The sequence below is a fragment of the Chelonia mydas genome, chromosome 18 (genome assembly GCF_015237465.2).
Source record: "Chelonia mydas isolate rCheMyd1 chromosome 18, rCheMyd1.pri.v2, whole genome shotgun sequence".
Lineage (NCBI taxonomy): Eukaryota > Metazoa > Chordata > Testudines > Cheloniidae > Chelonia > Chelonia mydas.
In genome coordinates this window covers 1,080,340-1,106,224 of record NC_051258.2, presented here as the reverse complement: position 1 = coordinate 1,106,224, position 25,885 = coordinate 1,080,340, and the positions used below count along the sequence as shown (strand labels likewise).

At 58.8% G+C, this 25,885-nt stretch overlaps 1 protein-coding gene across 10 annotated transcripts in view; it reads left to right on the top strand.

Moving 5' to 3' along the window:
- Window positions 1–25,885, top strand: part of LOC102942935 (RAP1 GTPase activating protein) — a 183,963-nt gene that overhangs the window by 114,373 nt on the left and 43,705 nt on the right. For all 10 annotated transcript variants that reach the window (XM_037881354.2, XM_037881353.2, XM_037881351.2 and 7 more), the window contains 6 exons: window positions 15,848–15,883; window positions 17,757–17,804; window positions 20,324–20,362; window positions 22,063–22,248; window positions 25,192–25,295; window positions 25,444–25,522. In XM_037881354.2, coding sequence (XP_037737282.1) covers window positions 15,866–15,883; window positions 17,757–17,804; window positions 20,324–20,362; window positions 22,063–22,248; window positions 25,192–25,295; window positions 25,444–25,522 — 474 coding nt within the window. In that variant the 5' untranslated portion in view covers window positions 15,848–15,865. The remainder of the gene's footprint in view (window positions 1–15,847; window positions 15,884–17,756; window positions 17,805–20,323; window positions 20,363–22,062; window positions 22,249–25,191; window positions 25,296–25,443; window positions 25,523–25,885) is intronic.

Genomic DNA, 25,885 nt, shown 5'->3' with positions numbered 1-25,885 from the left:
TTCCATATCCTCCTCACCAGATGCCCAAGAACGTGGGGGGACCTCCGGGCACCCAGCCACTCCACTCCAGAGGATGGCCCAAGCAACAGAAGGCTGTCATGTTTGATTTTTAATGTGGCTACAATAAGCAATGTGGCCTTGTCCTTCCCTCCTCCTCCACCCCACCCGGGCTACCTTGTCCATTATCTCATTTTTTTAAAAATTAATAAAGAAACAATGCATGGTTTCAAAATAATAGTTACTTTATTTCAAAGTGGGAGGGTGGTTGGTTTACAGGGAATTAAAATCAACAAAGGGGGTAGGTTTGCATCAAGGAGACACGCACACTACTGTCACACTGAAGCCTGACTAGTCATGAAACTGATTTTCAAAACCTCTCTGATGCGCAGCACGCCTTGCTGTGCTCTTCTAATCACCCTGGTGTCTGGCTGCTCAAAATCGGATGCCAGGCGATTTGACTCAACCTTCCACCCCACCATAAATGTCTCCCCCTTATTTTCACAGATATTATGGAGCACACAGCAAGCAGCAATAACAATGGGAATGTTGGTTGCGCTGAGGTCTGACCTAGTCAGCAAACAGCGCCAGCGAGCTTTTAAACATCCAAAGGCACATTCGACCACCAGTCTGCACTTGCTCAGCCTATAGTTGACCTGCTCCTTACTACTGTCCAGGCTTCATGAGCCATGGGAGCAAGGGGCAGGCTGGGGTAGGTGTGACCGTGCAGTGCTGCCGGCTGGGAGAGCAGCCTGAGGCAGAAGCCTCCAGCTCGCATGATATTTCAGGCAGGACTGAATCCCCATAAGATGAAAGTTAAAGAAGAGAATGACCTGGAGTCGCTGGCTCCCATTTGGTGCTCTAAGAGGAGGATAGCTATGTCTGTCCAAGAGCCCCTGATCGACCTCACTGAGGTCTGCCAGGAGCATCCAGGAGACGTACGTCGGCTATCAGTCCTACTGCACCATCTGCTGCGAATGCAAGGAGCTGCTGCTGTGTAGCAATGCAGTACCGCGTCTGCCAGCAGCACCCAGGAGATGTACGGTGACGGGCTCCATGCTTGCTGTGGTATGGCGTCTGCATGGGTAACCCAGGAAAAAAGGCACGAAACGATTGTCTGCCATTGCTTTCATGGAGGGAGGGAGGGAGGGAGGGAGGGAGGAGGGCCTGACGACATGTACCCCAAACCACCCGCCACAATGTTTTTGCCCCATCAGGCATTGGGAGCTTAACCCAGAATTCCAATGGGCAGCGGACACTTCGGGAACTGTGGGATAGCTACCCATCAGGCACTGCTCTGTAAGTTGATGCTAGCCACGGTAGTGAGGACGCACTCCGCCGACTTAATGCGCTTAGTGTGGACATACGCAATTGACTGTATAAAATCAGTTTCTAAAAATCGACTTCTATAAAATCAACCTAATTTTGTAGTGTAGACAAGGCCAAAGTCAAGATACTGCAATCCTTAATCCTTAATGGGGTGTTGACTCTGAAACCTAGTGATATCAGTTTACATGCCAACATTTTTAACTTCTTCTTGCCAATCATTTTAGCAGAACCGTCTAGCTGGTGTGCTTATCTATTGAGAACACTGGTCTAAGCGACAAACTTATTTAACCAAGCCCCCCTTCTTTGCATTTGTACTTGTTTACACTCCACCCCACCCAAGTACATATACTGCCACCCAGCTCTGAAGGCAGAGAGGAGAGCAGCGGCTGCTGGCTGGGCACCCAGCTCTGAAGGCAGCATTGTGCCAGCAGTAGCACAGAAGTAAGGGTGGTAATGTGAAAAGCAATATTCATCAGTATCACTTTTCACAGCAGACTTAGCCCCCATTGCCACCTTTACTTCTGTGCTGCCCCCTCCCCCCCCCGGCTGACAGCAGAACCCCGCTGCCTCCTGGTGAGGAATTGACGGGGGGAGGGGAAGTAGAGCCTGAGCCTGGGTGGTGGGGTTCCAGCTGTCTCCTTTATCCCCACCTCCCTGGTGTGCACAGTCCTTCTGCACGAGCCCAGCCACCCGGGGCTGAGAGCCAGAGCGCTTAAAAAAAAAAAAGCACACAACTCATGCCTCCCTTGCCACATTCCCACGCCTACCTTGCCAAGCCCACCCCCTGGTTTGAGAATCGTTGATTTAGATGGAATGACAGATACTAGGGCAGTTTCTTGCTCTCTGCTTGAAAGAATCATCCCCTCTTAGCCCTCCCCAAATCTTTGACCACCACAGCTCTAACCTGAACCCTTCTCATCCCCAATCCCAGTCCTTCCAACATCACATGCACTAGCCGTTCCAGCTGCCTAACGTGCTTGCAGTCAAGACCAGCCCTGCCCCCCCGCCCCCCCGCCGAGCCCATTGGCCTGTGGCCCTGCCGATCTCATGCCAGGCTGGTACTTGGATGGGATACCAAGAAAACTTGAAGTTGCTGCGGAGACATAGGTGATGATTCAGTAGAGGGCACTCTTCCCTTTCAGTTAGCATTGGGTTGCTGCCCTGTGCTTATAGCTTCCAAGGCCAGGAGGGACCCTTGTGCCCATCTAGTGTGACCCCAGATAGCCCCGGCCAGAGACCTGCCCACAGTAATCCCTAGGGCAGAGCTTTGAGAATGGTCAGGGATGGAGAATCCATCATGACCCCGGTGAATTGGTCCAATGGTTAATTATTGTCACTGGTAAAAATGTCCACCTTAGTCTGAATGCGTCTAGCTTCAGCTACCAGCCACTGGGTTGGGTCAGACCTGTCACTGCCAGACTGACGAGCCCCTTATGAAATATTTGTTCCCCACATAAGTACTTACAGGCTGGGATCAAGTCACCCCCGAACCTTCTCTTTGTTAGGGTAAATGGATGGAGCTCCGTGAGTCAGTCACTGGTTTTCTCACCCTTTAATCGTTCCCCTGGCTCTTCTCTGACCCCCTCCAGTTTATCAGCATCCTCCTTGAGCTGTGGCACCAGGACTGGAGCCAGGATGCCAGCAGCAGGTGCCCCAGGGCCAAGCAGAGAGGAAAATGTCATACTAGACATTCCCCTGTTTAGGCGTCCATGGATTGCTTTAGCCCCTTCTAGCCACAGCATCACACTGGCAGCTCATGTTCAGCTGATCATCCCCCATGATCACGGGCGCCGGAAGGACTGCAAGAGTGCGGGACCAAGCTCCCCTCAATGGCCTGACCCTCCTAAATCCCCAAACCCCTCCCCCACAATGGCCTGGCTCTTCCAGATCCCCAGACCTGTCCCAACGGCCTGTATGAGAGCCCAGATGCTGGTATGTGGCTCAGTGCAAAGCGGGACCTTGGTGCCAACCAACTGGGCCAGGTCATTGCATGCTCCCTCCCACCCAGGTTTTAAAGGGCCGGGGAGACAATGGCCATTTGGGTGCTGGGACCTTTGTAGAAGTTGAGGGGCCAAGGTCAAAGTGGTGGAGGAATTAATACTTAAATATCCCACAGAGAGCACATACGTTTCTTTTATTAAAAAGTGGGAGGCCATGGCCCACTGTCCCGTCCCCCCCCCCCTCCACCCCGGTTCCGGCACTGGTGACCATGACCCCAGATTATTTTCAGAGTCACTGCTGCCCGGGATCGAGCCTCCATTCTCTAAGTGTGACCGGCATTCTTTGTTGCTAGATATAGACATTTATGTTCAGCCCTGTTAAAGTGCCTGCAGAACCAAAGCACTGAGCACTTGGTATCAAAGATCCCACGGGACTGTTCACATAAACTGGATCATTATTGCTGGTGTCCTGGACACACTGCAGTTGGCAGTAGTAACTACATTCTTCCTACCTACATTCCTTCAGTTTAATTGGAGGTGGCGTTCTCCTTCCCTGCCTGTCCTAAAATGTTGTGCAGTTTTGTAGAGAGTGGCTGCCGCGTTCCTCCCCAGAGGGGGTGAAAGGAATCCTGTGTATACCTGTATAAAGCACTGACGGATGTACTGGGATTAACTGCTGCTATTTCTGACATGTGGTATCATGACGCACACGGGCTATATGTGATACCTTGAGTCACTGCAGTTCCTGTGGCTTTGTTCTCTGGCTCCATCTGTCACAAGCAGCACCATTCTAGCCAGGGGACCTGTGTTTCCCTTTCATTTGTGCCAGTGAAACACACTGGCTCTGGTCGCCATGTCTCGCAGGCAGGAAATTCATTCCTGCAGCCTGCTAATTGCTATAATTACCCTCACCTGGCTAATAGCACACAACTACTGCCGGCCACTTCCCTTAAAGAGACTGTAATCCAAACAGCTGCTGCCTCTGATTCGAAGTATTCGGAATGACTTATGTTGCAGGGGTGCCCAGAGGTCCCTGCCAAGAGCCAAGGCTCCTTTTGCTGGGCTGTACCCCACAGCAAGCCAGTCCCTGCCCCACAGGGCTTCCAGTCCACACAGACAGGGGGTAGGAGCAGTGTGGGGATGGGACTTGGGGATGGGACTTCCAGTGACAGCTGGAAATGAAACCCCAGGGCTGTGATGTCTGCCCAGGGGATTCTCTGTTGTGGCTGCTGGATCCACACTGCATCAGAAACTGGGTCTTGTGGATTCAGTTTCCAGGCCCGCGCTTGAGTGTCCCCAGTGCATTGTAAAGCTGGGCTTACAACAGCAGGACGCGGGTCTGAGCCATGTGAATGCATCCACACTGCACTGTGCAGACCTTCTGACTCCGGGTTGCGGCTTGAGTTGTGACCACACTGCGCAAAGGCAGGACTTGGACCCAAGTCGCAGCAGGACTTGGGCTCTGACCCTGTGTGTCCCCCTGGCTCTCACTTCCTGAGTTAGACAGATTTGTGTGTGGACAGGAGGGGGTTTGGCACAAGCCGCAGTCTGAGCCCTGGTTTACAGCACAGTGTAGCTGGGGCGCTCTCTGGCTGTCCGGCCCACATACCCAGCCTGTGCTGTCTTGTCACCCCATCGGGGAGCCCTGTCTGGACTCCACACGTGTGGGCGGGCTGGCTGCCTGCACGTCAGGCGCGATTCAAGCAAGCTGCCGAGAGGGGAAAGAGATTTTTGTTTCGTTCGGTGAGACCCCCGTCACTTCCAGGCTGGGTCGTGGCTGCCAAGCCTTGAGCAGATGCCAGAGTCAACAGATTGGAGCTCCCCTGGCAGAGCAAACACCGCTGGATCCTGAGCTAAGCAGAGACACGGGGTAGCATGGGTCATCACTGATGCTCCGGGCAGCTGGGGACAGCAAGACAGGCCAGCCTGGCTCTTACAATCCCAGCCACAGAAAGGCTCCGACAAGCCCAAGTCCCTCGCGTACCACTGCTTGTGTCAGCCACGCCAGCATGGGACAGGCCACCGTTGGGTGTCGTGGGTGGAGGCTGAGTGCAGGACCTCAGATCTGAAAGCATGAGTCCCTACAGCTGGAGCTGGCGGCCCAGCTCGCCTAGCAGGTGCCAGTAGCAAACGCATAAGCCACTGCGTGTGGGGCTAGCACTTGAGGAGGCCGAGAGCTGCCCTGGCACCTAGGATGCGCCTCGTGTTGCTATAGCACCTGCCATCAGAGGATCCCAGAGCACTCTGCGAAGGGGGATTGGTCCCTTTACCTGAGAGGGGAAACTGAGGCACCGAAGGCTGCATGTCACCCACGTCGGCGGAGAGCTGAGATGATGACCTTGGGCTCCTAGCTCCAAGACTCTGGCAGGGGCACTAGAGCATCCTAACTCTCGAGGGGCAGGGGGTGGCTCTGGATCAGTGGGGCGGGACGAGGGAGGGAGCACTGGTGGCTGGCTGACCTAGTGCAGTGGCTTTCAAACTTTTTTTCTGGTGACCCAGTTGAAGAAAATTGTTAATGCCTGTGACCCAACGGAGCTGAGGATGAGGGGTTTAGGGTGTGGGAGGGGGTCAGGGTTGGGGTGTGGGGGTGAGGGCTGTGGGGTGGGGCCGGGAATGAGTGGTTCAGGGTGTGGGAGGGGGCTCTGGGCTGGGGCTGGGGATTGGGGCGTGGGGATGGGGCACGGGATTACCTTGGGTGGCTCCCAGTCAGCGACACAGTGAGGATGCGAAGGCAGGCGTCCTGCCACCGCAGACCACGCTGCACCCTGGAAGCGGCCAGCAGCAGGTCCAGCTCCTAAGTGGCTCCATGTGACTCTCCCCCACAGGCACTGCCCTCCCCTCCCAGTTCCCATTGGCTGGGAACCGGCCAATGGGAGTGCGGAGCCAGTCCTCGGGGTGGGGGCAGTGCACGGAGCCCCATGGCCCCCCGCCTAGGCACTGGACCTGCTGCTGGCCGCTTTCGAGGCATAGCGCGGTGTCAGAACAGGTAGGGACTAGCCTGCCTTAGCCGGGCAGCACTGCTGATGGGACCTTTAACGGCCCGGTCGGCGGTGCTGACCAGAGCTGCCGCGACCCAGCGCCTTCCATTCCACAACCCAGTACTGGGTCACGACCCGCAGTTTGAAAACCACTGGCCTAGTGGGTGCTGCTCCCCGGTGCCGAGGGCTGTGTGTGAAAGCAGCCTTGGTCTGCTATTCACATGACACCTGAGCAGTAGTGCTGAGAAAGTTGCTGCCCCTCTACCCCGTGACGCAGCAGGGAGTGGGGCAGATTTGACCTGGGAATGTTGCAGGGGAGTTTCTTTGGGGATGGGAGACTTCTCTTGAGGAAGATACCTGAGCCTGTAACCTGAGCCAGGAGGAGGTTTGGGGCAGGGTGACACCTTCTGCCTGGGAAACTGGACAAAGGCTGGAGGAGGAGCTGGGGGGAGGCTGGGGGAGACGGCTGGAGGGGTTTCCAGTTTTGGGGAATTGGCGGGGGAAGAGGAGGGAGCCCCAAGGCTTGGGTCTAATCTCCCTGTCCCCCAGAAGGGCCTGACTAAGGGATCCTGTTTATGCCTGCAAGCTCTGGTTTGAACTGTGTTCCTGTCGTCTCTAATAAACCTTCTATTCTACTGGCTGGCTGAGAGTCACGGTGAACCGCAGGAAGTGGGGGTGCAGGGCCCTGACTCCCCCTCACTCCGTGACAGCTGGTGGCACAGGTGGGATCTACAGGTGGGATGGCACAGGTGTGGACGGCGTTTCCTGTAGTAAGTGACTGGGGAGTAGTAAATGAAGGGGAATTGACAGGGACCAGGAGTGCTGAAGATTCAGAGGAGTGGTTTCGGGGAGTGGAGGATCTATGCTTATCCCCTGGGAGTGTGTGACCAGTGAGAAGGACTGTTGCAATAACAGGGTCCCCTTGGGCACTACGGTGAGCAGTCTCAGTGGCGGAGGAGTCTGTGGCTTGACCCTGGGAGGGAGGTGGTGACCTGGAGAAGGGCTGGCACCCTAGGGGTTCCTCCTGGAAACTGTGGGGAGCTGCGAGCACACAGGCCTGCAAGTGGCCAGCTGGAAGATGTATAATAAGCACCTTAAGAGCGACCTGGTGGAGCTGTGCAGGCAGAGGGGGCTGCGCATTGGGAGGCTCATCAAAGAACAGCTGATTGCCCAGCTGGAGGAGGAAGATCGCTCGGAGGAACCGATCTCTGTCTCTGAGGGAAGCAGCCTGGCAGATGCAAGGCAGGCCCCAGTGCCTGACCTGGCTGGGAGGGGTCAGACTGCTACTGAGGGCATCCTGAGACCCCTCCTACCTATGCCTAGGGGAGGGGCTGGGAGTAGCCCTGCGAATACCGAGGGCACCCTGGCTGGAATGGGAGAGGGAGATAAAATTGGTTTAGGTTGGATATTAGGAAAAACTTTTTCACTAGGAGGGTGGTGAAGCACTGGAATGCGTTACCTAGGGAGGTGGTGGAATCTCCTTCCTTTGAGGTTTTTAAGGTCAGGCTTGACAAAGCCCTGGCTGGGATGATTTAGTTGGGGATTGGTCCTGCTTTGAGCAGGGGGTTGGACTAGATGACCTCATGAAGTCCCTTCCAATCCTGATATTCTCTGATTCTCTGAGAGAGCTGGAAGATTGAGAGAAGGAGCGAGTGGACCGTGAAAGGCAGCATCAGCATGAGCTGGAGGAGTGGGAAAAGCAGTGGCAGCATGAGCTGGAGTTGGCCAAGCTGAGGAGCAGCGAGGCTCCGGCTGCAGTGAGTGATGGGGGAACCAGGGTGGCATGGAATTTAGATAAGTGCATCCTGGCCCATCGTAAGGAAGGGGAGGACACAGATGAATTCCTGATTGCCTTTGACATGGCCAGTGAGTTGCACCAGGTTGCTCCTGCAGGCAGGTTCCGGTTTCTCACCCCCTTACTGGACCCCAAAGCCGTGGCGATGTACAGCCGAATGGAAGGGGCAGAGAAAAGGGACTATGAACTATTCAAAAAGGCCCTGCTACACAAGTTTGGGCTGACTCCTGAGATGTATCAGGAAAGGTTCCAGAATCAGTATAAAACCCCTGAGGTCACATATCTGGAACTGGCAACCCGCATGGAGGGATATGCCCTCAAGTGGGCAGATGGGGCCCAGATGAAGGAGGTCCTGGTTAAACTGATGGTACGAGGACCTGGTTAAACTGAAGGAGGACCTGGTTAAACTGTATGAGCGGTGCCCATCCGACCTGAGGCTATGGTTGGAGGACAAGAAGCCAGAGAACCCATGACACGCGGGGCAGCTGGCCGATCAGTTTGTGAACAGCCGGTCAGGGGGTTGCAGGGAGGAGTCCCAAAGGATCAGGCCCGCCCTGATCCAGTGAGAGCATCACCATGGGACCTTCCAAAGGGAGAACACGTAGAACCCCCTCCAAAGGGGAACATCCGGCGTCAGGACCAACCGACCGGCTCGAGGGGACCAACGGGACATGAGCTGCTATCACTGTGGCCAGAGAGGCCACATACGGACCCCAGTGCCCCAGGCTCAAGGACAGACTGAGCAGACCAAACCCGCACAGAGTTAACTGGGTAGGGACCCAGCCGGATGAGGGGCAGCCTTCCCAGACAAGGAGGGCTGGCAGCTTACCAACTGCTCAGGGGGAGGAGGGCCCCAGACCAGCTCCTCTGGAGGGCTGGATGCTCCGGACTCAGGGTTCTCAGTTTACAGGGTGGGCGCGGGGCTGTCCCTGTGGAGCAAGTGCCTTGTTCCCCTGTAGGTGGATGGGAGGAAGGTCAATGGATATTGGAACACGGGTGCTGAGGTGATGTTGGCCCGGTCTGAGGTGGTGGCCCCAGATCGGGTGGTGCCCAATGTCACAGAGTCCCTGGGTGATGCTCTGGAACTGCTCCCCATGAAGCCAGGCAGGACTCTGGGGAAGTCTCCTTTCTGTGAGCAGCCGGTCTTCAGGACACACAACTCACACAACTTCCACCTTTCTGGGTCTGACCTCAGAGCATTCAGCATCCTCTGCCCCTCCGTGCGCTTCCCACAGCCAGTCCACCCAGGCGGGGCTCCTGGGGAAGCCAGAGGGTCCTGCACCCCAACTTCGTAGTCAGACGTGACTCTCAGCCAGCCAGTAAAACAGAGGTTTATTAGACGACAGGAACGTGGTCTAAAACAGAGCTTGCAGGTGCAGAGAACAGGACCCCTCAGCTGGGTCCATTTTGGGGGGCAGTGAGCCAGACAACCACGTCTGCCCTTCACTCCATGTCTCCAGCCAGCCCCAAACTGAAACTCCCTCCAGCCCCTCCTCCTCTCGCTTTCCCCTTTCCCGGGCCAGAAGGTCACCTGATTCCTTTGTTCTCCAACCCTTTAGCTCTCACCTTGCAGGGAGGAAGGGCCAGGCCATCAGTTGCCAGGAAACAGGGTGTCGGCCATCCTCTGTGTCCAGACTCCTGCACACACCTGCCCTCTAGAGCTCTGCAATGATCATACACCCTTACCCCACCCCCTAGATACTTAAGAACTGCATAGGGGAAACTGAGGCACCCCCACACTATTCAGAGGAAACATTAAGAACAGTCCCACTTCGTCACACCCAACACCTACCTGACCCTGATGGGTGTGGGCAGGACCCCATTCAAGGTAAGCATGGTGAGGGTACATCTGAAATGGGGGACCAAGGAGAGCCACGTAGACGTGGGGGTGTACCATCATTTGCTCACTGAGGTGTTGATGGGGGTGACCTGGAGGACTGGCCGAGCAATCCCCAGTGCACCCTGGTTGTGACCCGTAGCCAGAGCCGGCAAGGGACACTATGCCCTGACTTTGGGGAGGGTACCTTGCCAGAGGCACAGGACCCCACCCCGGTGGGGTGGGAGTGCCAAGGGACACAGCTGAGAGAGGCTGAGGTCTCAGACCCAGCCAGCGAGAGGGAGCAGGTCCCCATCCCTTCCCCAACCGCTGAGTTCCAGGCAAAGTTACAGAAAGATCCCTCCCTGTGGAACCTAAGGGACCTGGCCAACCTCAGTGCAGCACAGACCATGGGGAGAGGTTGCCAGGAGAGGTTCCTGTGGGAGAAGGGGTTGCTGTACCGAGAATGGGATCCCCCAAGGGAAATGGAGTCATGGGGGCACCGGAGGCAGCTGGTGGTCCCCGAGAAGTATCGCCGCAAGCTCGTGTACCTGGCCCATGACATCCCCCTCGCAGGGCACCAGGGAATCCGGCGCACCCGGCAGAGGCTGCTACAGAACTTTTACTGGCCCGGGGTCTTTACCACTGTCCGGCAGTATTTCCGATCCTGCGACCCCTGTCAGAGGGTGGGGAAGGCTCGGGACAAGGGGAAAGCAGCTTTGAGACCTTTGCCCATCATAGAGGAGCCTTTCCAGAAGGTGGCTATGAACATAGTGGGATCTCTCAGCAACACGACCCAGTGAGGGAAGAAGTACATTCTGGTGGTGGTAGATTTTGCCACCCGCTACCCTGAGGCAGTGCCCTTAGTTTCCATTGAAGCAGACACCGTGGCAGATGTGCTGCTGACCATTTTCAGCCGAGTGGGGTTCCCCAAGGAAGTCTTGACAGACCAAGGGTCCAACTTCATGTCGGCCCTGCTCCGGTGCTTGTGCGAGAAACATGGGGTCCGGGACAGCTGGGCCTCCGCATATCACCCCCAGTCCAATGGGCTGGTGGAGAGTTTCAATGGAACGCTAAAGATGATGCTGCAAACCTTCATGAACCAGCACCCGCAGGATTGGGTCAAGTACTTACCTCACCTGCTGTTCGCGTACAGGGAAGTGCCCCAGGAGTCTACTGGATTTTTGCATTTCGAACTGTTATACGGAAGGAGGGCAAGGGGTCCCCTGGACCTGATGAGCGACAAATGGGAGGGGAAGGCCGCTCCCGATGGGGAGTCAGTGGTGGAGTATGTCCTGACCTTCCGAGAGAGACTTGCTGAGCTCATGGGCTTGGCCAAGGAGAATCTGGCCAGAGCCCAGGGGAAGGAGAAGGTCTGGTATGACCGCACGGCGCGGGCCCATGCCTACGCCACCGGGTATCAGGCGATGATTCTCATCCCCGTGAGAAAAAACAAACTAAAGGCCGCCTGGGAAGGCCCTTTTAAGGTTGTCAAGGAATTAAATGAGGTAAACTATGTGGTGGAGCTGTCGAACTGGGCGCACCACCGCCGGGTGCACCATGTGAATATGATGAAGCCATATTATGACAGAGGGAATGTGGTGTTGGCCGTGTGTGGACAGTGGGAGGAGCAGGGAGATGACCCTCTAGTAGATCTATTCCCTGAGACAGGAGCTGGTTCCCCCTTGGAAACAGTTCCCCTCTCGGATCAGCTAACCCCTGCCCAGCAAGCTGAGGTCAGGGGGGTGCTGCATCCGTACCAACAGCTGTTTTCCAACCAGCCTGGACGCACTAATCTGACTGTCCGCCGGGTGCAGACAGGGTCGCACCCGCCGATAAGATGCTCCCCCTTCTGAGTCACAGGGAAAACTGCTCAGGACCTGGAAAGAGAGGTCAGGGACATGCTGGCTTTGGGGGTGATCCAGCCATCTGCCAGCCCTTGGGCCTCGCCGGTGGTGCTGGTCCCCAAAAGGGACGGGTCAATCCGGTTCTGTGTGGACTATCAGAAGCTCAATGCCATCACTGTATCGGATGCCTACCCCATGCCCAGGCCTGACGAGCTCCTAGACAAGCTGGGAGGAGTTCGGTACCTTACCAGCATGGACCTTACAAAGGGCTACTGGCAAGTGCCGCTGGATGCAGATGTCCGGCTGAAATCAGCCTTTATCACCCCTCTGGGGCTCTATGAGTTCGTGACCCTGCCTTTCGGCCTCAAGGGAGCACCGGCCACCTTCCAGCGCCTGGTGGATCAGCTACTGAGGGGGATGGAGAGTTTTGCCATGGCATATATTGATGACATCTGTGTCTTTAGCCAGACCTGGGAGGACCATGTGTCCCAGGTTAGACAAGTGCTGGACCGACTCCAGGGGGCTGGGCTGACTGTAAAAGCGGAGAAGTGCAAGGTGGGGATGGCGGAAGTATCTTACCTGGGCCACTGGATGGGGACCGGCCGCCTAAAGCCGGAACCAGGCAAGGTGGAGGTGATCAGAGACTGGCCTGCTCCCCACATCAAAAAGCAGGTCCAAGCCTTTATTGGGATGGCAGGATACTACCAAAGATTTGTGCCCCACTTTAGCACCATCCCCACCCCCATCACCGAGCTATGCAAGAAGGGAAAGCCAGAGAAGGTGGTCTGGACCGAGCAGTGCCAGGAGGCTCTCTGTGCGCTGAAGGAGGCTCTGGTCAGTGGCCCAGTTCTGGCAAACCCAGACTTTGACAAGCCCTTTATGATGTTCACCGACGCCTCAGACACGGGGCTGGGTGCAGTGTTAATGCAGGAGGATGAAAAGGGGGAGAGACACCCCATTGTGTAGCTGGACAAGAAGTTGCTACCCTGAGAGCAGAACTACGCGGCCATCGAGAAGGAGAGCCTGGCTATAGTGTGGGCCCTTAAGAAACCAGAGCCCTATCTCTTTGGGCGACACTTCACTGTGTACACCGACCACTCTCCCCTGACCTGGCTACACCAGATGAAAGCAGCCAATGCCAAGCTCCTGAGGTGGAGCCTGCTCTTGCAGGATTATGACAAGGACGTGGTTCTTGCGAAGGGAAGTGCCAACATGATAGCAGATGCATTGTCCCGGAGAGGGGGCCCTGAACACTGGTCAGAGTGACCCCACTCAGTTCAGTCTCGAAGGGGGGAGAGATATGACGCATTAGGGAGTGGGGCGGATTTGACCTGGGAATGTTGCAGGGGTTTCATTGGGGATGGAAGACTTCCCTTGAGGGAAGATACCAGAGCCTGAACCTGAGTCAGGAGGGGGGTTAATCATAGAATCATAGAATATCAGGGTTGGAAGAGACCTCAGGAGGTTCTAGTCCAACCCCCTGCTCAAAGCAGGACCAATCCCCAACTAAATCATCCCAGCCACGGCTTTGTCAAGCCTGACCTTAAAAACCTCAAAGGAAGGAAATTCCACCACCTCTCTAGGTTGGGGCAGGGTGACACCTTCTGCCTGGGAAACTGGACAAAGCCTGGAGGAGGAGCTCGGGGGAGGCTGGGTGAGACAGCTGGAGGGGTTTCCAGTTTTGGGAAGTTGGCTGGGAAAGAGGAGGGAGCCCCAAGGTTTGGGACTAATCTCCCTGTCCTCCAGAAGGGCCTGACTAAGGGATCCTGTTTATGCCTACAACCTCTGGGTTGAACTGTGTTCCTGTCGTCTCTAATAAACCTTCTACTGGCTGGCTGGGAGTCACGGTGAATTGCAGGAAGTGGGGGTGCAGGGCCCTGACTCCCCGTCACACCGTGACACCCCCGCAATTCCTCGGGCAGTATTTGAGGATGCGGGGCCAGGGCTCAGTGGAGAGCTTGGCATGGGCTGAGCGGTGCTGCCATCTGTTACAGTGCAGGTCCGGGAGCTGGCAGGAGCAGTCTGAGTTTTCACACACCCAGGCACCAGGGATGCAGCATGGTGGAGACCCCTGGCCATCCAGGTGATCTGCAACCAGCTCCCTGGCTCCTCTGCACAGCCTGGGGCAGGCTAGAACAGCGAGACCTGCCCCTTGGCATGGCTCCCTTCTGCACCTGCCGCCACGCCCATAAAGTACACATGGAGCCGAGCGCCAGTGAATCGCAGCACCGGGAGAGCCAGCACTCACCTCCATGTCTCCTGGAATCTCGGGGCCGAGGGGGCGGTGGCTGGCTGCCCCACAAGAGCTCAGAGCAGCCAGGGCTTGTGTGGTGCTCGGGGAAGTGCCCCAGGAGAGCCCGAGCCCATCAGGATGGCTCGGCCACAGCCCTTCTCCTCTGGTGCGCCAGGGCTGTGCAGGAGCCCCTCGGCCAAGTACAGCTGGAACGTGAGTCTGGCGCAAGGGCAGCATCTCGGGCACGCAGCGGCATCAGCGTCGGGGACCCTGGGGCCTCCAGCAGCCTCTGTCTGTCCTGGCTGGGTTTTCACGGGTGGTGCCTACCAGTGACCCCGACCCTTGCCACTGGTCCATGCTGTGGCAGGTCTGCAGGCCAGGGTGACAGAAGGGCAGGAGGGGATGCAAAAAGCAGGTGGATGGGGCTGGGATGCGGGGGAGGCAGTGAGAAGAGCTGGCCTGGAGGGGGATTGGGTGGGTGGGAGGAGCCCCCAAACCGACGAGGGCGTCCTTTCCAGTCTAGCTGTTCCATATGAAGTTCAGGTCTCTGTGTTCCAGCCCTTCTGCCCGCTCCAGCTGGGAGCCGCTGAGCACTCACGGGGCTCTGAGCCGCGGCCAAGACAAGTAATTAAGGGCTATTGCTTGTGTTAGAAGGGAAAGTGGTTAACCCTGCACGCCTGGGGGTGAGCAGGGGCCCGCACCGTGTGTGTGCATGTGGGGTGTGTGTCCAGGAGTGCGTGTGAATGAGTTCTCAGGGGTGCACATGGGGGTGGGGGGGTGCGCAGGGTGGCTGTAGGTGTTTGCATGCGGGTGTTTGAGGAGGGTGTCTGTGTGCACAAGCATGTTGGCAGGTGTGTCTATGTTCAGGAGTGTGTCTAGGTGCACAAGGGCGTTTATGGGAGGGAGGGGAAGTTGTGTCTCTGTGTGTGTGTCTCTCTCTCTCCCTGTGTGTGGATTCCTGTACGGGGCCATGTGCCCATGTACACAGCTGTATCTCAACACAAGTGAGTGTACATTTGTAGCTACGTATCCGCTGGGGGGCTAACCCTGCATGTGGGTATCTCAGTAATTGACGGGAGGGCCTCACCCATCTAGCAGCTCTATCCTTTGGCGAGCGAGCTCCTACTGCCCCCACCCCCTGCTAGTGCCCACAGAGCCGGGCACATTGGGGCTCTCCATGTAACGTGTCTCGGGAAATCCAGCCCATTGTATCCGAGCACCATCAATGGCTCAGTCAACTCCCACCTGGGACAGGCCAGAACTGCCCCAACCTTGCAGGCTGAGGGGCGCATGGCCTAAAAGGAGGACAGCTCTCATTCCCTTTGGGACAAAGGCTGACTGGCTTGAGCAGGGAGTGTTACCCCTGGGTCACATAGCCAGCGTGATTCACTGACTGCCCCGAGATCAGACTCAGCTGGGGAGGGAGTCCCGCGGCTGTGGGGGTGTCAGCAGAGGCCTGAGGCCAGCGCAGTTAGTGAGGGCAGTGGTGGGGCAGATGTGGGGAGTGAAGGGGACAGGGGCTGGGATCTGGCTGGAATTCAGGCTGTCTCTGAGTCTCATCAGACCTACCCCTAAAGTCCTCCCGCTACCCTAGCCTGCCCCATCTGAGGCTGATGGGGGCAGCCTGGCTATCTCATGCAGGGCACTGATGGCTGCCCTATGGCAATGGGGGCTCTAGGCCTGCTGGGATTGCAGACCGGGGTCAGTGTTCCCTCTAATTTTTGACAGGCCGTGTGCGCAAAAAATTTCTTCTATGCAAAATGTTGAGTTTCTGTGCAAATGTTTGTGTGCGCTGTGTTTTGCTGTGTGCGCAGGGTTTAGGATCTGTGTGCGCACACACACGCACACAGCTTAGAGGGAACAGTGGTCTCGGCCCTTCGTGCTGATGCAGGCTGCTTTCTCTCTCTTGCAGACCTCAGAGTTGTTTGAGATGATCGAAAAGATGCAGGTGAGTCGCCTCCCTAGAGCTGGGCCCCTGGCTGGCTGAGCAGTGCAGAAGGAAGGAAGGAAGTGCAATACACACTAGGAGGCATGGGGGGCACGTGGGCTCTGGTGAGCCAGCCAAGAAGTGGAGGCTGGTTTGGGAGAGCAATTACCATCTCAGCCGAGAGATCTCCCTCACACGCCACCCCCAGCTGGGATGAGAGATCCGTCAGGGCCCCTGTGACAGGCCCTGTGTCCCCTGGGAGAGCCCAGGGCAGGAGCAGCCCTTGGGGCTCAGGGATCGGAGGAGGCTGGACAGGTTGTCAACTCGTATTATTCAGTGGAGGCTGTCGCTGTGGCTGGAGCCTGAAGAGCTTTTAACTGAGTTTTTCAGTGTTTTGCTGCAGCTGGTTCAATACATTCCTGGAGGGGACGGGGCATGAAGAGGGTCTCCTCTGATGCAGCAGGTTGAGCAGAGCCGGGGAGATGGGGGTGCTGCAAACCCCAGGGTGCTTTCTGGAAAGGCCCTTTGCACTGGGCTCCCGTCTCTCAGGAGCTGTACAGGGCTCCCAGCCACTGCTTGGTCACCGGCCCTCCTTCCTTTTCCTGCCTCGACCTGCCAACGCCCTCACTGCTGACCCGCAGCCCCCTCAGCCCTTCCAGTTCTGGGTCCCCCTACACACAGCTCTGCCGACCCCCTCAGTGCTGACCCGCAGCCCCCTCAGCTATTCCAGTTCTGGGGTCCCCCTACACTCAGCTCTTCCGACCCCCTCAGGGCTGACCCGCAGCCCCCTCAGCTATTCCAGTTCTGGGGACCCCCTACACACAGCTCTGCCGACACCCCTCAGTGCTGACCCGCAGCCCCCTCAGCCCTTCCAGTTCTGGGTCCCCCTACACACAGCTCTGCTGACCCCCCTCAGGGCTGACCCGCAGCCCCTCAGCTATTCCAGTTCTGGGGTCCCCCTACACTCAGCTCTGCCGACCCCCTCAGTGCTGACCCGCAGCCCCCTCAGCTATTCCAGTTCTGGGGACCCCCTACACACAGCTCTGCCGACACCCCTCAGTGCTGACCCGCAGCCCCCTCAGCCCTTCCAGTTCTGGGTCCCCCTACACACAGCTCTGCCGACACCCCTCAGGGCTGACCCGCAGCCCCTCAGCTATTCCAGTTCTGGGGTCCCCCTACACTCAGCTCTGCCGACCCCCTCAGGGCTGACCCGCAGCCCCCTCAGCTATTCCAGTTCTGGGGATCCCCCTACACTCAGCTCTGCCGACCCCCTCAGGGTTGACCCGCAGCCCCCTCAGCCCTTCCAGTTCTGGGTCCCCCTACACACAGCTCTGCTGACACCCCTCAGGGCTGACCCGCACCCCCTCAGCTATTCCAGTTCTGAGTAGGCTGCTGGCAGTGGCTAAGTCGTCTAGCGGGAGCGTCTGCAGGAGCGGGGCCCAGACTGGGAACCAGGCTCTGCCCAGCGGGTTCAGCACGCGAAGCCAAGCTCTCCAAGTGAGCAGAGCTGAATGGCTTCCTGGGGCTTTGTGCCCTGGACTTGCCCCTGTCCTGGTGCGCTGCACGGACACACGGCAATATGGAGAGCCTTGCAGAGGCTGCGCAGCCGCGGTGACAGCCAGCGCCCCGCCCCAGCTGTGAGTTCAGGCCCCCGCTCGCAGAGCGCTCCTGCCAGGCGCTGCCACAGGTAGACACAACCCCCGAGTCCCGCCCACAGCCATCGACTCAGAGGAGCTGCAGAGCGGGGACAGCCAGGCGGCTGTGCCCCACAGCTGCCTGCAGATCGGTGCCAAGCAGGAAGCAGCCCCCACCCGCAAAGCAAACACACACTCTGGTGCCAGGGCCTGCGCTCAGGGCCAACCACTGACTCCCTCTTCCTTGTTGTCTCTCGCAGGGAAGCAGAATGGATGAACAGCGATGCTCCTTCCCACCCCCTCTCAAGGTAGGCCCCAGAGGATGCTGCATGGGGGCAGGGGCATTGGCTCTCCCTCCCCCCAGCACATTTGGGGTTACCCAGTTATGCTGGGATGCCCTCTGCAGTGTCAGATGGGGCCTGCGCTCTGCACCATGCTGCGCGCTGCGGGCTGCAGCCGGCTCTGACGCCCCTCGCGCTCCGTACCGAGCGCGAGCTGCAGCTCAGCACCCACAACCAGAGGGGCTCTGACGAGAGGCAGAGAAACTGATGTGCCCCCGGCTCTGAGGGCTGCTCAGCAGGAGCTGTACAGGGTTCCCAGCCACTGCACGGCCACCGGCCCTCCTTGCTTTTCCGCCTCGACCTGCCGACCCCTCAGCGTGACCCGCACCCCGCAGCTATTGCAGTTCTGTGGTCCCCTCTGTACACCGCTCTGCCGACACCCCGCAGTGCTGACCCGCACCCCCTATCGCGGGGTCCCCGGGCGATGCTCTGGAACTGCTCCCCATGAAGCCAGGCAGGACTCTGGGGGAGCCTCCTCTCTGGGAGCAGCCTGTCTGCAGGACACACAGCTCACCCGGCTCCACCTTCCTGGGTCTGACCTCGGAGCATTCAGCGTCCTCTGCCCCTCCGTGCGCTTCCCACAGCGAGCCCTGGGGAAGCCAGAGGGTCCTCATACACCCTTATCCCACCACCTAGATACTTAAGAACTGCATAGGGGACACTGAGGCACCACCACAATATTCAGAGAAAACATTAAGAACAGTCCCACTTTGTCACACCCCCTCAGCTATTGCAGTTCTGGGATCCCCCTACACACAGCTCTGCTGACCCCGTCAGTGCTGACCCGCAGCCCCCTCAGCCCTTCCAGTTCTGGGGACCCCCTACACACAGCTCTGCCGACCCCCTCAGTGCTGACCTGCACCCCCTCAGCTATTCCAGTTCTGGGTCCCCTACACACAGCTCTGCCGACCCCCCTCAGGGCTGACCTGCACCCCCTCAGCTATTTCAGTTCTGGGGTCCCCTACACTCAGCTCTGCCGACCCCCTCAGTGCTGACCTGCACCCCCTCAGCTATTTCAGTTCTGGGTCCCCCTACACACAGCTCTGCCGACCCCCTCAGGGCTGACCTGCACCCCCTCAGCTATTCCAGTTCTGGGGTCCCCCTACACACAGCTCTGCCGACACCCCTCAGTGCTGACCCGCAGTCCCCTCAGCCCTTCCAGTTCTGGGGACCCCCCTACACACAGCTCTGCTGACACCCCTCAGTGCTGACCCGCAGCCCCCTCAGCCCTTCCAGTTCTGGGGACCCCCCTACACACAGCTCTGCCGACCCCCTCAGTGCTGACCCGCACCCCCTCAGCTATTCCAGTTCTGGGTCCCCTACACACAGCTCTGCCGACACCCCTCAGTGCTGACCCGCACCCCCTCAGCCCTTCCAGTTCTGGGGACCCCCCTACACACAGCTCTGCCGACACCCCTCAGTGCTGACCCGCAGCCCCCTCAGCCCTTCCAGTTCTGGGGACCCCCCTACATACAGCTCTGCCGACCCCCTCAGTGCTGACCCGCAGCCCCCTCAGCTATTCCAGTTCTGGGGACCCCCTACACACAGCTCTGCCGACCCCCTCAGTGTGACCTGCAGCCTCCACAGAGAAGCTGTCAGCTGTTCTGCAGCGTAGTTTGCTGTTGTGCTCAGGTGGGAAGCGGAATGAGACTCTCTGACTCATTCTCCTGGTCGCCTTAGGCAGGATTTGAACCCCGATCTCCAGAGGTGACAAGCTAATGCCTTCAGAGGGCAGCTCCAGCTGGGATGGGCGTCCGCAAGAGCCATCACCTTTTCCCAGGAGGCTGGCTGTAGCGTGTCCACCGTCTGCAGCAGCTGTGCGGGAGGCCAGTGGCCGCGGAGACGTCCCAGCTGGGCTGTTGGCAGGAGAATGGACCATTGATTGACAGAGCAAGCAGAGACAACAAGCACTTCAGGATGCACAGTGGGCCAGCACCGTTCATTGGCCTGACTGCATGCCACCCACAATGGCGCTCGTCAGTGTCGCTGCTGATCTGAATGTTAACCTTTAATGATGTCCAGGGGGTCACATGATAGCCTCTGAGCAGTCACCTCTCTGGCTTTGTTCCTCGATCGCCTCTGCAGGAGGCTGGTGCCTAGTGGGTCTGGTGGGTCCTGCCTGCCCCATCAGGGATATTTGCTCCCCTTTCAAGTGCCTGCCAAGCCCCTTGTGCAGCACCACTTTCGACAGTGAGGCGTCCCATTATTGTGCACCACTGCAACTCCCCGGTGGTAGAGACCTGTCTACACTACAGCTTCCACTACCAGTGCACACCCCAAAGTGCTCTGCCCTCTGAGCTCCACCCCCCAGGGGAGATGTGGATGCTAGGCTTTGAGAATAAGCCTCTTCTCCGTCTGGCAGGTCCTTGGAGGAAGGCCAGGCTTGGCTGGGGGGCCGGGGCCCAGGGAGGGCAGCAGCAGGCCTGGCTCTCACACAGGACGGACTCCCCCAGTCCATGAGCCTCTGGTGTGTTTGTGTTTTTCAGACCGAAGAGGATTATATTCCATATCCCAGTGTCCATGAGGTAACGAGGGTGCCTGTGCTCTGCCTGTGTCATATTTGTGTTGCCGTGGAGACCAGAACCCGGTCTGGGGTGCTGCACATCCCCCAAGGCATGGTCTCTGCCCCAAGGAGCTTCCAGTCTAAGGAGGCAGGTGACAAAGGCAGGGTGGGGCCCGCTCTGCCCAGCCACCCGCGACTGGCATAGCAGCAGGGCAGGTCTAGAAGAGGGCAGTGGCCAGCCCAGGATGGGAGTCCCTGGGAAGGCACAGAGTGAATGGGATGAAAGAGGTGGGCGGGGGTAGGGAGTGCGGTGAGTAACAAGGAGACAAGCAGGGAGGGGCGGGCTGTTCTGCGGCGTCCCCAGCACTTGCTGATCTTCCCCTTGCTGCGCCAGACCAGTGCCTGAGCCTTGCAGCCATTGGCTGCCCCTGCCAGATCGCAGGGTACACTGGGCGCTTGTGGGGACGGTGCCAACCCACAGGGGGCGCTGGGAAATCCCCCGGCTCCCCGGGGATCTCGGCGTAGCACCAGGAGGGTGGGGTTGGAGTGGAAGGGGTGGGCATGGTTACCAGGCCAGGGTACTGAGGCCAAGGCTCCATCGTGTAGGAAAAGAGCCCCAGGGTCTTTAACAAGCATTAGCCTCCCTGCCCTGCCTTAGCGACTGGCAGAGGTGTCCATCTCTCCAGCAGCAGGCTGGAGCGTTGCTTCAATAGAGACCAAGAGGGAAGTGCTTCCTATTGAAATTTAGCTGCCTCCCCATCAGCCAGTTCCTGCACAGACATCCTGGGCCCGACGCTGGCTGATCTCCTAGGGTGCTGCTGAGTGTCAGGCCGCTCTGAGAACAAGCTGTAGCTCTTGGATCACACTTGCCACCCAGAGCTCTTCAGGCACTTTACAGCCCCCTTTTACAAATGAGACACGGAGAGGGGAAGGGACTTGCCAAGGTCACCCCTCAGGCCAGGGGCAGAGCTGGGAACAGACCCAAGTCTCCTGAGGCCCAGGCCAGTGCGCTAAGCACTAGTCCCCGCTATCTTGCTCTAAGGCAAGTGATAAGGTAAGAGGGTTCAGTGTACCCCTCTTTTGGAAGCCTCCTGGTGAGCCCATGAGCTGTCTGTTCCCAGCTGTGTGGGGCTGGGCTCGGATCCTAGCAGATCTCCTACGCTATGCAGCATCTGGCCTGGCCAGGCTGTGGATGGGGGAGTGGGGAGTGGTGGTGATTAGCCAGTCGTGAGTGCTCTTCTCCCTGATTGCCCCAGCACGGCGCCGTGGGGTGCTGTGCTCCTGGCAGCGCTGCCTTTTGGACGGTAAACCCAAGCCCCTCCGCAGTTTGCAGTGTTGGTGTAGCAGGGTTGGTCCCTGGATATTAGAGAGCCGGGTGGGAGGGGAGACCTTTCATCACCTCAAAGTGCAAGTTAGGCTCAAAGAAAGATGTTCCCCCACCCCGTTGTGTCAGTGCTCAGCCTGTGCTCCCTATGGGCCTGGTTCCTGACAGTGAGCACCGTCCTGCCTCCCTCAGTGCCCTCTCGGCTTCCCATTCCTCTGCTGTGCCCTTGGGCCCCTGAGGCCGACGAGGCGAACACTTCGTTTGCGAAGGCCCCTGGGCTCCTTCCGAAGAGTGGTGTTGTAGAGGTCCTGGGCGCATGCTCCGCAGGCTGTGTCTCCACACCAGGATCGCGGGTAAGCATGCCCCAGTGCAGTTCCTGGCCTTCCCTCTCCCTCCAGGTGCTGGGGCGCGAGGGGCCGTTCCCCCTCATCCTGCTACCGCAGTTCGGGGGCTACTGGATCGAAGGCACCAACCACGAGCTGACCAGCATCCCCGAAAGCGTGTCGCTCCCATCTCCAACCTCCAAGGTGAAACTGGAATGTAACCACATGGCCAGGATCTACAGGAAGCATTTCCTGGGCAAGGTAAGCACTCCTTCCCCACCCGCCCCCCAGCACCCCCGGCCCTGGCCCAGCAGGAAGATGATCCAGGCGCTCGCCATGCACTGCCTTTAGCACAGACCGGCCGTTCTCTGTCCCTTTGCTGGTGATTCCCCGACCAGACCAGTTTCCCTGGCTCCCGGTGCTTGTGGGACTCAGACTCCCTCTGGTTTCAATGGACTTTGGAGCAGGCTCATACTGGGGCTCTGCTTCATTTGCAGGCTCAGGACCGCCCACACTGGGGCTAATCCTTGTGTTCTCTGCCCCTGGAACAACCCGGCCGAGCCCTATCAGGCCCCCCAAGGAAGCCATGTGGCAAATTTCCTGTGTGAACAGGACAGGGGGACTGGGATTGTGGGAATTGAACAAGGAAAAGAAAGGCCTTTGCCTCAACTCCTGTTTGGGGAGAGCAGCTTGGGGAAGCAATGGTGACCTGGGACATCTTACCATCGGGGGCGCCCAGGATGTCCCATTGTCAGGGCTCCTTAACACACAAACCACTGTCTGATTTCAGATCCCCCAAGAGCCCTGCCCTTCCCAGCTCCCAATCCCTCCTCCCAGGCCTGGGACTCCCAAGCAGCTCTGGCAGTTCGCCAGCTCCCAGGGGACATGCAGCTGGGGACTAGCCAGTTTCCTGCGGCTCAGGGGGAGGAGCGGATCCTGCTAGCGTTTGGATCCAGTTTAGGGGTCTGGTTAGCCGGTGAGCTGAGGCCCCTTTAAGATGCTCTGGGGCCGTAAAGAGGCCTTTAAGGGAGCAGAAACGGCTTCCGGAAAAGCCATCCTATGCGGGGGCCTCCCTGAGCAGTATGGAGTTGGTGTCAGGGCTCTGTGCCACCCATACTCCCAGCCCTGGCATAGGGGGTGGATCGGGAGCATGGCTGGCATTTGCTGCTCTACAGCAGTTCTCTGCTTCCCAGGGGCCCTCCACCCCACTCCAGGGGCTGGGCAAGTCACCAAATAGGGGGAGTTCAAATCTGGCTTCAGGCCTCCCCCTACCTCTCACATGCACAGAACTGGGGTACCTGAGGGCAGGTGAGGTTGGCGCCGACTCCAGTCTCTGCAGGTCGGATCACATGATCCTGCTAGGGCTACATGGTTGGAAGCGCAGCACTCTGTTATTCTCAGTCAAACAGGCCTAAGCCTGGGAAAGCCCATGCCATGGCCTGAGGGCCCCTGGGCTCTCCTTCAGGGTGTGAGCTGCAGTCCCAGGCTCTGTTTGCCCAAGGATCTCACGCTGTTTGCTGGAGTACTTACATGCTGTTGCTTTTCTGCACCCCTTGCTGCTGGGATTAATTTCCTGGCACCTGGCCGCAGCCTGTCTCTTTCATGAGGACTGGCCCTGAGCCATGCTAGCATGAATCACCCCTGCACCCTCCTCCAACGTCTCCCGCCCCCTGCCGATTGCATTGCTGCATCCCTTCTGCTCCTACTGTCCAGCAGAGCATTGCGCTGGGGCCTTGTTACACGCCGTACAGCTCCGGCTGTATCCGCCCCGTGGGGTTGAAATGCTCCCTGGACTCAGCTGTCTGTCTGCACTGTGCTCCACCCCACGCCGGCAGGACTCTGGGGCCTGCGGCAGGCTGGAGCGCATTGCTGGCTGTGTCACAATGTTCTGGCCAGCGCTGGTGTCTTGGTGGGGAGAAATGCTCTGGGGAAAGGGTGTGACGCCCCAGCAGTGCTGCGGGACGGACCATTACTGCACATCCCCAGTCACTTGGCGTGAGTCGGGGCTACCCATGGCTAATCCCTCTGGAATGTGCCCAGGGCCATGTCCACTGGTCCCAGGGATGGCGCTCAAATCCAAAGGCATCAGATTGGCAGCCCAAGCTCTGCCAGTGTTGGAAATAGACCCTGCCTTTGGGGGTAGGGATGGCCCACCCTGCTCTGGGGTTTACTCCCCGTGTGTCGGCCCTTCCCTCTCCCCGTGGGCAAGGCCGACCCACTGCACCGCGATCGCAGAGGGGGCAGTTTGCGCTATGGGCTGGATCCCACAATGCAGCTGCTCTGGGTGCCCCTCGCTTGGGGCTCGGGGCACTTGGGAAGGGCCCTGTGGTGCCGCTGTGTTAGAGCATCTGACCCCCCCGGATGGCACCTCCAGGTCCCGGCCGGCCCCGGTTCATGCAGCCGGGAGTTGAGGGGTCTGGCGTGCAGGGGTGCGCCGCTGGAAGCTGGGAATGGCTCATTGGCCAAGTTCACCTGCAGTTTGCGGGGAAGTGCGAACAGCAGCCCAGACTCCTTGTGGTTCCCTGGATGCATCCCCCAGCTGCGCTGTCCGCTGGTCTCTGAGGCTCGTTGGGTCCCTGGCTCTGTTGACCCCTGAGCCTGCAGCAGGCCGTGGAGGGGCGCGAGGTGTTGACAGACCCTGTGGGACATCTCCAGATCGTGGGGTCCTGCTCCGAGTCCCGAGGGGGGGCTGTGCAGGACACGCCAGCCTGGCCCAGCAGCCTGTGGGGGGCAGCGCTCAGCATGCCGGGGAGTGGAAGGGGTATGTGCCTCTTCCAACGGGCGTATGAGCTGGAGCAGCCAACATGGGACCCATCAGCCACTCGCAGCCCCCCGCCCTCCCATGCCTGGTGGCAGGTGTCTGACCTGCTGCCTGAGCCTAACCGTCCGCCAGCTCCTTGGTCACCAGCTGGCCCTCACCTGCCAGGCTGCGCAAGGCCCTAGCCAGCAAACTGCCCCTCCCTCCCTCTGTCGCCTGGAGATGCCCCAGGCCTTGGTGGGGGCATCCCACCCTGCTCAGCGCTGGGGCCCAAGGGGCAGAAATCCTCAGCTCCTGCTCACGGGAGCTGGGCTGTCGTGTGAGCCCAGGAGGGCAGCCGTTACCCCAGTGGCTGTGCCCCCCCAGGAGAGGGAACCAAAGAGCTATGTCCACCCCGCTGGGAGGCTGCTCTCTGGTCTCTCAGTGGCTCCTCTGTTTCCCCCCAGGAGCACTTTAACTACTACTGCCTGGACACGGCACTGGGCCACCTCGTCTTCTCCCTCAAGTACGATGTCATTGGTGACCAGGAGCACCTGCGGCTGCTACTCAGGTGAGCGAGGGGCCCTCTGCGTCCCCGGGGCAATGCCCGAGCCACAGGAGCCTGGATCATGCTTCCTCCTCCACTCTGGGGGGGGCCAGGTGCCAGGGCTCTCGGGGCACCCCGCCTGGTCCTGTGACACCCTCGCCTCTTATTGCAGAACCAAGTGCCGAACCTACCACGACGTCATCCCCATCTCCTGCCTGACCGAGTTTCCCAACGTCGTGCAGATGGCCAAGGCAGGTACCTCGGCGGGACCCTTCCAGCTCTGGTGCCCAGGGTTACCATGGGCTGAGCCTGTACCCTGATCTCACTCAGCCCTCGCACAGGCCAGGCCCCATTTCCCTGCCTGAGGAGTGCTGAGGAGAGCGCTGGGCCGTGGGGGCCGATTAGTGCCCTATGGCCGGGGCCACTTCTGGCTCCAGCGGGGGTTCATTTATCTGCAGCCTGTCCAGCGGCCGTGACCGCCAGGCCGGGGCACGGTGGGTGTACAGCCCATTCTCTCTCAGGGCACTGAGGTCGATAGCCTGGTGGGGGGCAGGGGCTGTGCAGGGGCACACACACAAACCCCCACCGTGCTCCCTGAAGGGAGCCTGAGAGAG